Below are 11,541 nucleotides of genomic sequence, written 5' to 3'. Positions count from 1 at the left end.
CCTTTATATTGTGAAACAGATGCAAAAAAAAAAAAAAAAAAAGATTTTTTTAAAATATATAAAAATAAAATAAAACAGTTATTTTAAATTGTAATAATATTTAAGAATATTACTGATTTTACTGTATTTTTGAGAAAATAAATGCAGCCAGGGTGAGCATCAGAGACTTCTTTTAAAAACATTACAAAATTATCCCAATTATTTTACCGGTAGTGTTTGATATATGTGACCCTGGACCACAAAACCAGTCATAAGGGTCGATTTGTTTAATAAATAAGCTTTCCATTGATGTATGGTTTGTTAGGATAGGACAATATTTGGCCGAGATACTCATACCGAGGCCTCACTCATATTACTAATCAAAAATTTACTTTTAATATATTTACAGTAGGAAATTTACAAAATATATTCATGGAACATGATCTTTACTTAATATCCTAATGATTTTTGGCATAAAAGAAAAATCTATAATTTTGACCCATACAATGTATTTTTGGCTGTTGCTACAAATATACCCCAGCGACGTAAGACATATGACTAATATGTTGACTTGATTACAAATGTTTTGTAGAAAAACAACTTTTAAATTCCCACTTTATTTCAGTGAGTTACCATTAAAATAATTTGATAGAGATTACTGGAAATCATTTACATTTGTATACCAGGTAAGTATACTTCGAATTAGGATATTATTTGGATACCAAAAAAAAAAAAAAAAAACCCCACTAAGATTTGAATTTGGCTTGACCACATATTTATATTCACTGAAGAATTTTCCATTATATATATATATATATACAGTATATACGCTGCTGTTCAAAAGTTTGGGATCAGTACGATTTTTTATGCGTTTTAAAGAAGTCTCTTGCATCACAGGAATAAATTATATTTTAAAGTATATTAAAAAAGAAAACCATTATTTTAAATTGCAATCATATTTCACAATATTACGTTTTTTCCTGTATTTCTAATCAAATAAATGCAGCCATGATGAGCAGAAGAGACTTCTTTAAAAAACATTACAAATCTTACTGATCCCAAACTTATAATTTCCAAGATTTTCCATGACCAAGAGAACCCTGAATGTATTCAGGGACCACCACCTAATTCTGGTATTCTCTGTCCATTACACCTTTATTAAGGCTGTTTCCATGGTAACAGCTCAGGTGTGGACAGTAACCATACCTGATAGTGTGCTAGTGTGTTCAGGTGTTTCCAGTCATTATCAATCTTAGTAGTGACATCCTCATCCTGCAGAATGATCCTCGCCAGTCGCCCCTGCCGCCACTCTGCAACAGAAAACAAGATGAGTATGGTGTGTCAATAAGAATGGAGTGATGTTTCATGTTTTAGAAAACAGCATTTACTTATACTTATTATGTGTACACGCAACACGCACATCACTCCGACACACAAGGACGATTGACCACTTTAGGGAAGCTTCCCTCTTTAGAAAGGCTTCATTTAGAACACATAACCTTGTCCGAATCGCCCTGTGCAGAGTGAAGTTGCTTTTCCTAGCTGAACAGATACAAAAGCATGCACTTGCTGTTAACAGAGGTGAGCGACATAACTAGGAAGTCAGAGTCCGGGTCATATCTAAATGACAGATCTGATCAAGGTCATGGGAATGACTATTCTAAGCCTCTTACAAGCAAACCGTTCCAATAAACAACCTCCCTGTTTGTTTGTTACAGGAGGAAGTCGCAGTTTCTTATTTCGAAACAGGCCCTGAAAGACAACTGCCAAGGAGCAAAGCAAAGCCAGATAAGATCTGCAGCTGATACTGTAGCATCACTCAGTCTGAGCCAGATGACAATCATGTTGGGAACTGCTCAAGCTAATGGGATCTTGCTGTGGATGATATGCTTCAGTGTCTATTTCCCTGGTGCCCACAATGGTGAATTCAGCATCCATTTATATCAAGCTGCTGATAAGCTGGACATTTGTATCAGCTGGCAGTACCTGCTTTGAACAGAAGCATTTGATTACAAGATTGTGCAATAGGGATGTTAATAATTTAGTTTAATTATTTAATTAAAGGTGCAATAGGTGATTGTCTTCAGAAACATTTTTTGTTATGCTGGTTGAAAGTCTCTTCACATCCCGATAGCAAGCATTAAGTTAAGTGGTCTAAATGTATTTATCTGTATTTATATATTCTGTGGAAGGCGTAGGACCAAGAAATGTTCGTCCAATCAAAACGCTCTGTCCGAGCGTTTTAATTGGCTTTCCTACCTGCCTGTCAACGTATGTATTAGCATACCTCTGCGCACCCGGTTCGCACAGACAGGATACGTCATCAGCGCGTTCACACACGCTGTGCAGACTGAGCGAGAATGGCAGAGAATCAACAACCCAATCTTCCTTCCTGGTATTGTAGTACTTTTAAAGTTTTCTCACCGGTGAATGACACATGATGTAGGCAGCCCAGCAGTTCCCAATTCCAGTCCTCGCGCATGTATTTAGCATGTCTCGCTTAGTTAACACACCCGATTCAGATAACCAGCTCATTAGAAGAGAGCTACGTGCATGAACTGTGTTCCGATCGATATGATAACACAGTGTTCATTGCTCCCTACTCCCTGAGTGGGGGAAATCCGTTGAAGTTTATTTAACTTCGGAACATGGGCTGCAATTGGGAACCGCTGATGTAGCCTATTGTAGTAATGTTGTTTCTGGTATTCTGGTCTATGAGTGAGTGTATATGCGTTCAGGGGGCGTGGCTTTGGACAGCGATTGCAGGGAGGGTGGGACGTTCGCTTTCAGTGCTATCAGGCTAAAGTTAGCATTTTCCAAGATCTCCTACTGCACCTTTAAGCTTACCAATTGTCAAATAATTTCAGGTTATGTCCGGGTAATATTTTGACTTTTCCACATGCATTTTGTTGCTTTAAAGTCAATGATTAAAATGATTAATTGATCATTAATTTTAATGACATTCAACTATGTTGACATATGTGTAATATTTCATTGATGTATCCATCTTGAAGCATAACTGCTCTGCCATCCATTCATAAAGCCGCAAATCCCTTCAGGGTTTTTCACGTTGTATTTAACCCTGGGTTATCATCTTTTTAACCCTGGGTAAGGCCACTCTTTACCCTGGGTTATGGAACATTTCACTCGTGTAATTTTGAAAAGAGGTTAGCACCACTTTTAACCCCAGGTAATGAAATCTTCACGAATTGCAGAGGCAAAGGTTCACACTATACAGTGTGAAATGATGCAGTGCTAGAACGTTACAGCAAATTATTCATCAACAGAAAACCAATCATAAACGGCCTCATTCAATATTCATGTGTTTTGCCATAGAAACCTTCACTTTAACATTAAACATTTTCAGAGATGGACATGCAGTTATTAAAACAGGTCATTTGCCAATCAATCTTATTGACCTCATAAATATGCAAATAGGAACATTAACCCAAGGTTTCCAAATGTAGAGTATGAACCCCACTGCCCAGCATTAATTACAAATCCAGGGCAAAGTATAAATAGTGTGCACCATGAAACAAGTTAACCCAGGATTATGCTATACAGGGTTTAGAATGACCCTGCATTAAAATTTCAAGTGTGAAAAGCCACTTTCTGCCATATTCCTCCCTCGTCGTTCTCAAGAGTTCTTACCCAGGTCCATGTCTCCTGCTTTTGGTCTCTGTGAGTATGGGCTTCCTTTATACACAGCATCCAGAAGCTTCTCTTTCACCTGGGTGATTGTGTCACAGTTCAGGCATTTCACCGTCACCTCCAGGCCGTTCTCGTTCTCGGGGTTCACACAATGAAGTGTCTAAAAGGAGACGAGATAAATCAGTCTGAGCAATTAATTATTAGCATCTAGTTTGAACAGTTAGAGCACTCTCACTGTAAAAACAAGCTGAAAACACCAGTGAGCTGCCCACCCCTCTCAAAGAAAATACTTTTCCTTAGAGTAACGATCAATCTATTAAATTATTTGAAAATATATTGAATAATATTTTGTTAATATATTACAATATATTGAATAATACATGAAATTGCCACTTTTCATATACTGAATGTATATTTTATGTTCAGTAATATATTTATGAATACTGTATGTGTTCAGATTTATGTAAACCCATGTGAAAGAAATTAATTGAGTGTTTCAATAAAGCTATTACATGTCCAAACGCGGTGCAGTTTGTCTTATTTGCTATATATTTTTATACGTATCAATATTTAGCCATACATGGTCCTTATATATATTGCAGTATATTGAAAAAGATAGAAGCACTAGTTTCCCATATACAGAGTTGTATTCCTTAATATATCACATTATATTTTCCAGTATATTCCCGTATATTTTTGTTTTGTAAGGGTATATAGGCAGTTGCATAAAAAAAGCTCATGACTGATTTGAAATGCTGTACATTTGATAACTCTATCAGCAGGGAGTATGAATAACACTCTTTACATAAAGCACATAGAGAATTGACTGATTTCAATAGGGTTTAGTGTTAGCATGTTGCTAAACTAACAGCATGACACTTTAACATGACTTCACGTTGACTTTTTTTCTTCTATAATAATATGCATGAATTGTGCACATGAATTATACATGAGACGCATCAGGTAAATTTAGATTTAATCTCGATTTCAAAAAAAAAAAGAAAATTCAAAAATGCAGAGACATAAAGAAACATCAGATGAGTTCACTTATGTTGTGCACTTGCACTGACCAGAGTCTTGTAGTCAATCTGTTGCCGGATGAGTTTGTCCTCACTGAGGGAGTATCTGGCCTCTCCGGTGATGGCATCTATAGGGCCTTTTTCCATCTGCTGTTTCATAGCACAGTACAGCATGAAGAGAGGCTCACCTGCACACTCCTGTAGAGAGAGAAAGAGTGTCAGAAACAACAACAGTGTGCTAGGACTCCACGATGTCATGAATACATGCACTGTGACTTTTTTCACCTCAAAAAGTGAAAGACAAAGATGCAAAAAGATGATGCAATCAATAGCCCTTCTTTCCTTTCATAGTAACACACGGACATAAAATGCATTTCAGGTATGTATATTGAGCAAAACTTGATTACTGATAAACTGTCACCTCAGATGTGAAAAACAAGCAGCTATAATGGTGCACCGCTTTCAAATAATCACAAGGACTTGCCAATCAATACAACCATTAGCCTCATACCCTCAAAAAGCCCCTCTTGAAAAAGACAAACCGTTTAAATGCAGGGGAGGGAGAGAGAGATAGATGGAGGTTAACGATTGTGAGGAAGCACTTAAACCCCTTTGTGAAATGAACGGATAGGTGTGGAGAGAGAGAGAGATGGCTGGGGTGTGGACTGATAGGCTGTTTTCTGCATTAGCATTAACATCACTGACTAACACAACTTTCTGTTTTTCAGTTTCTTAATTCTTCATATTTATGTTTCTGTTTGATTCAGGTGTCCATTAGCAGTTAACTAGCCTCATGTAGTCTGACTTACGGTTCATATTATGACTTATTCTGGACAATTAGCATCCACTCAGAGACTTGGTCTGACTGACATAGCTACCAAATAAAACTAAAAACTAAATAAAGCTTAAATAAAATATGAATAAAAGACTAAAAACGTTTAAAATTAGAAATGATTTTCAAATCAGTGAATACGTTTGCTTCACCCTAAATTCTGAGCTACAATGAATTACAATGTTTTTGAGACATAAACTAGCAGTCTTCATTGCAGCTACAGATTTTGTATGGTATGTGAATAAACTTGCTAGTTTTTGCCTCAGAAAATAGTGACTAGCCAGTTTATTTATTGCCACTTCAGATAGCAAACATTGTGTGAATTACACAATCACACAAAATCTGAATCTATAACGAATAAACACGCTAATCGCTAGTTTCTGAGGAAGAAACTACAAATAATCTGAAGAATTGTACTGAGACAGAAACTTATTTGTAGCCTTAGATTCTGTGTGGTATGAACTAATGATTTGCAAACTTATTCATCTTTGTAGAATCAGATATAACAGATATTGTGTGAATGAACACAAAATCTGAAGCTACAATGAATAGACCTGCTAATTGTAAGTTTCTGAGGCAGAAACTACAAATAATCTGAGGAACTTTACCGAGGCAGAAACTAACAATGAGCAGTTTTATTTGTAGCCTCAGATTTTGTGTGGTATGAAAATAAGCTTGCTAATCGCTTTATTGCCTCAAACTAGTGATTAGCAAACGTATTCATTATTGTAGATTCAGATATAGCAAGTATTGTGTGAATTAACACACAAAATCTGAAGCTACAATGAATAGACCTGCTAATTGCAAGTTTCCAAGGCAAAAGCTGCAAACGATCTGAAGCTACAATCTGAAGCTATAATGAACTGTAACGAGTTTCTGAGACAGAAATTAGCAATTAGCAAGCTTATTCATTGTAGCTTCAGATTACACATTGCAAATATTGTGTGAATTATACATTAGCAAAATCTGAAGCTACAATGACTAATCTAGGGTGACCATCTAGGTTTTGGCTTTGTTTGCGTGTGCAGACGATCGGTGTATGACATCAAAATGCCATACAGACGGTTCCTTATGCTTTCAAAATGCTCTCGAGGTATTTTGATGTCATACACCGATCGGTCTGCACACGCAAACAAAGCCAAAACCTAGATATTTTAGGCAATATAGAAATCCTGGCCAGGACGCGTCCTGGGAAAATGGTACGTATGGTCACCCTAGACTAATCGCTAGTTTTTGAGCCAGAAGCTACAAAGGATCCAAAGCTACAATCTGAAGCTACAATGAATTGTAATGAGTTTCTGAGACAGTAGCTAGCAATTAGCAATCTTCTTCACTGTAGCTCCAGATTTTGTGTGGTACTATGTGAACAATCTTTCTAATCGCTAGTTTCTGAGGCAGCAAGTTTATTTATTGTAGCTTCACATTTTCAAGTCAAAATCTCAGAGATAATTTCAGAAGATTGATCAGGCTCTAATGCAGGAAACTTCTAAGCCATAAAAAATTACAGTGAGCTGTCACAATGCGAGACGCATCAGGAACGTACCCCTCCTCAACCGACCCCCGACCGCACTGATTATGATGAGTACGGTGAAACGAGGAAACACACCATCTCCCTCCGTCTTACACATACCCACACGAAACAGTTTCTTCTGGTTTCCTCCATCACTTCATCCTGTTTTACTCCACCCACCCTCCTACCATATGCTGTTAACGTCTCGTTAGCATCTGCGCTAATTAAGTCGACAGCTGCTAACGAGAGGGAGCGCGGATACATCACTCTTAGAGACCCCTACTGCAGCGCACGCGGCCAGGAGACCAGACCTCATCCCACGCTTCAGCTTCATTAAAGAAAGAGACAGAAAGAGAGCGAGAGAGCGCAGACAACATAGCCAGACCTCACCCACCCATAGGGCTAATGAACAGTAGCAGGAAAATATCCTGTTGAAATACAGAGCTAGCAGATCAATTATTCCACACTACAGCCTTGAGCAGACTTTGCTCAAAAGCACCACTGTGGCCAGAATGTTGATTAAAAAAAAAAAAGCACTTTGTGAGAAAGATTTCTGGGAAGGTTTGATTCGTGTCAGTTTGCTTCAACTGTGCTGTCTGAGCCGTGTCTTCATATGTGATATTACAAGCTGTGTGTTGGTGACAACAGCTTGTCAGTTCTACTAACTCACGCCACAATCCCATCCGTCGAAAACAGCGCCACTTTTCCTAATGCTAATTAGCGATCTCAAACTGCCTGCTTCTGAACTTCTGTCAGTTATCAGAGGAGTCAAACGAGGCCTGTAAACAGTCAAAGCTTGAAACAGACTTCAAACGAGCAAATCGGAATTGGGTTATTTGGTCTGAAAGGATGAGTTCATCCAAAAATAAAAAAAGATTACCCTCATGTCATTCTAAATCTGTTAAAATTCCTTAGTTCACAAAAGATATTAGGCAAAATACTCTTGCTGCAAGACATATGTATCATTTTTAGCCATACTATTGCTTTTTTCCTCACTCACATGCAATTATATATCTCTATATCAGGGGTTCTCAACTCTGGCCCTCGAGGTTCACACACACAAACACACCTGAACAAGTTAAACAAGGTCTTCAGGATCATTAGAAAGTTACAGGTAGGTGAGTTTGTTCAAGGTTGAAGCTAAACTCTAACAGGAGAGTGGACCTTGAGGGCCAGAATTGAGAGCCCCTGATAAATAAATAAAAAAAATAAATAAATAAAAAAAATATATATATAGAGAGAGAGAGAGAGAGAGAGAGAGAGAGAGAGAGAGAGAAGAAACATTTTACTTTTGAAACAATAAAAAAATTATCTTATGCTCACCAAGGCTGCATTTATTTGATTAAAAAATACAGTAAATATAACAGTAAAATTGTGAAATATTACATTTTGAAATAACTATTTTCTATTTTAAATCATTTTAAAATGTAATTTATTCTGGTGATGCGAAGCTGAATTTTCAGCATCATTACTCCAGTCTTCAGTGTCACATGATCAGAAATCATTCTAATATGTGAATTTGCTGCATAATTGTTATTGGTTCTCAGTTATTAATAATGGTTCTTATTCTTATCAATGTTAAAAACAGTGTTGCTGTTTTGTGGAAACATTCAGGGTTCTTTGATGAATAGAAAGTTCAAAAGAACAGCATTTGAAATATAAATCTTTTGTAACATTATAAATGTTTTTACTATCAATTTTGAGCAATTGAATGCATATTTGCTGAACTTTAAACACGCACGCATCATGGTATATCATGGTTTCTGCATAAATATTAAGTAGCACAACTGTTTGTAACATGAATAATAATAAGAAATGTTTATTGATCAGCAAATCAGCATTTTAGAATGAGTTCTGAAGGATCATGTGACACTGAAAACTCGAGTAATGGCTGATGAAAATTCAGCTTTGTATCACAGGAATAAATTACCTTTTAAAATATATTACAATAGAACAGATTATTTTAAATTGTAATACTATTTCACAATATTAGTGTTTTACACATAAATGTAGAGAATTTAAATTAGTATTGTGAACAAATAATGACAACTTTCATTTTTTGGGCAAACTATTCCTTTACAAGCAACTACATTCAATGTTCTCAAATAATGCAAAAGCACGTTCAATTTGTGTCATCGTTAAATGAATCTCTATGAAGTGAAAGTATTCTGGACTCCCGTTTCCTGTTGATTAAAATTCTTCCATTGCGTGCTGAGCCCTGCATGATTAAACTAATAAAACCAGAGAGCTGCAAACGCGAGAGTGAGAAAGAGACAAACAGGGGAGGACTGACATCCTGCAGCTCAATCACGCTCAGTGAGTAGCGTCATGGAGTGAAGCAGGATGGAGGGGGGGGAAGCAGAGAACAGGAGTATATAAAGGAGCTGGAGCTAAGAGCTGATGGAGACTAGGATGCAGAGGTGTCTGAAGGGATGACCTCTGACCTGCCCGACCACTGACAGACAGCTTCGGTCTCATTATTTGTCACATCATGTTGGACCTTGTTGTGGAAAGGCCCTCTGGTCACTCTATTCTTGCAAAATAAAGACAAGCTCAATTTTGTGCTTTTGTATGTGTTAGGGTGCATTTTTGTTTTTCAGGAGTGAGTAATTACACGCTTTACACAAAAATGAAAATGCTGTTATCATTTACTCACCCTCATGTTGTTTAAAACATGCAAGACTTTTTTCTTCTGCAGAACACAAAAGACGATATTTTGGAAAAAAAGTTTCAAATGTTTTTGTCCATAAAATTGAAGTCAATGGGGTCTAAAACAACACTGTTAACTTTCATTGTATGGACAATATCATAATGTGTGCTTCACAGAAGAAAGTCATACAGATGTGAGTGAGTAAACAATGACAGAACTTCTACTTTTGGGTCAAATATCCTTTTATAAAACAAATATGGATTCAGAGTGATCTGTTAGACTGATTTAAACAAATCAAACTGATTCAAAACTGTTGTTTTTTTGAAAGATTCATTACAAGAACTGGCTAACATGAGTCAGTTGTTGATCAGACTTGTGAATCAAACTGTGAAAACTCACAACTCAGGCAAAATATAATGGTGCACCATTCAGAAGTTTGGGGGTCAATGAGATTTTTGTTATGCTCACCAAGGCTGCGTTCATTTGATCAAAAATACAGTAAAAGCAGTAATATTGTGCAATATCATCACAACAGTTTTCTATTTTAATATATTTTAAAACAAATGTTATTCCTGTGATGGCAAAGCTGAAATTTCAGCATCATTACTGCAGTCGTCAGTGTCACATGATCCATCAGAAATCATTCTAATATGCTGATTTGCTGCTCAAGAAACATGTCATATTATCATTATTGCTGGACACAATGCAGTCTTATCAGTAACAATACTGTACACACTTACTTTTAAGAACTTGTACAGAAGAAATGTGAACCAGTTTGTAAGCATCTTCTCAGCAACAGACTCGGTCCTAAAAGAGACAAAGGAAAAGTGAGAGTGAGAAAAAATATGAATCAAAATTCATACAACACAAATAAAACCCAAAAGTGTATAAAAGCTTTCTCAAACAAACAAACAAACAAAAACTCCTTCCAATGAAAAACTACACTTTTTTTTCCAAAACAAACTACCAATCTTCATTAAGACCAGACAATTACAGTAACTGGTCAACATCTTCCATTAATGACCAACCTGTCGCCAGCCGAAGACCCCCAAAAGCTTCCCCAGAACAGAAGTAATTAAAGCATGCCGTAATTAATGAACTTCAAAGCTCCTAATTCATCTGCAGCTGGCAAACGAGAGCAACTGCTAGTGCGAGCTGCTAACTGCGGCTCCTTCCTCCCTCAGGCCCACCAGGAGCCTTTTCTGCTGTTCAATAATGCATTCACATAGACTTACCAACTCCCATTACTTGCTTACATAAGGGCCTATTATTAAATTATATGCTCATTAATAAAATGGTGAAAGGGAGATAAGGTGAATGGACTGGGACAACAGGTATTTCATGAGGGGGAAGTGTCCCGAATAGCTCATTAGCATACTTCAGTAAGTGCACTAGACCAGGGTCGACAGTGGGGTGAGATGGAGGATATTGACTTACATGAACTTCTGAGAGTAATGGAGAAATTTTGAGGTGGTATTTCCAAGCTGGGATTTTTGTGGCATTATAAGTCTACTTATGTTAGTCGAGGTTTCTTGTTGTGATTTATTTTTACATTATTTCTACCCTCTCAATGACACTTTGAAACAGGCTGTTTTTGCAACTGTAGCTTTAAGAGTAACTGTAACGAAACAACTTTGGATTTCAGTGGCTAAAGGCCCGATCACACAAAGGAAGATAACTATGGCAATAAGTATAAAGTTTAATAATTGTTATGATTCTATGAGAATAGGGAATTTCACACTGTAACTATAACAATAACAGAGGAATTATATAGTCAGACTCACTTACAAAACATTTTTTTAGCTGACTGACAGCCAATCACAATCTGTTCTGCTTTAAAGAGCTTGAGTAATTAAAGTGGCAGACAAAATGCCAGTGCGCACTTATGATAAACAGAACA

The 11,541-nt window shown here is 36.8% G+C and overlaps 1 protein-coding gene across 1 annotated transcript in view; it reads right to left on the bottom strand.

Annotated features, from left to right (window-relative positions):
• LOC107599375 (plexin-A1-like) overlaps positions 1 to 11,541 on the bottom strand; it is a 247,168-nt gene that overhangs the window by 13,383 nt on the left and 222,244 nt on the right. The window contains exons 22-25 of the mRNA XM_016290954.1: positions 10,382 to 10,448; positions 4,701 to 4,847; positions 3,631 to 3,790; positions 1,186 to 1,289 (exon numbers count right to left, since the gene is read on the bottom strand). Coding sequence (XP_016146440.1) covers positions 1,186 to 1,289; positions 3,631 to 3,790; positions 4,701 to 4,847; positions 10,382 to 10,448 — 478 coding nt within the window. The remainder of the gene's footprint in view (positions 1 to 1,185; positions 1,290 to 3,630; positions 3,791 to 4,700; positions 4,848 to 10,381; positions 10,449 to 11,541) is intronic.

The sequence above is a fragment of the Sinocyclocheilus grahami genome, unplaced genomic scaffold (assembly GCF_001515645.1).
Source record: "Sinocyclocheilus grahami isolate Dianchi unplaced genomic scaffold, SAMN03320097.WGS_v1.1 scaffold13.1, whole genome shotgun sequence".
NCBI lineage: Eukaryota > Metazoa > Chordata > Actinopteri > Cypriniformes > Cyprinidae > Sinocyclocheilus > Sinocyclocheilus grahami.
This window is presented reverse-complemented; position numbering and strand designations above follow the sequence as displayed.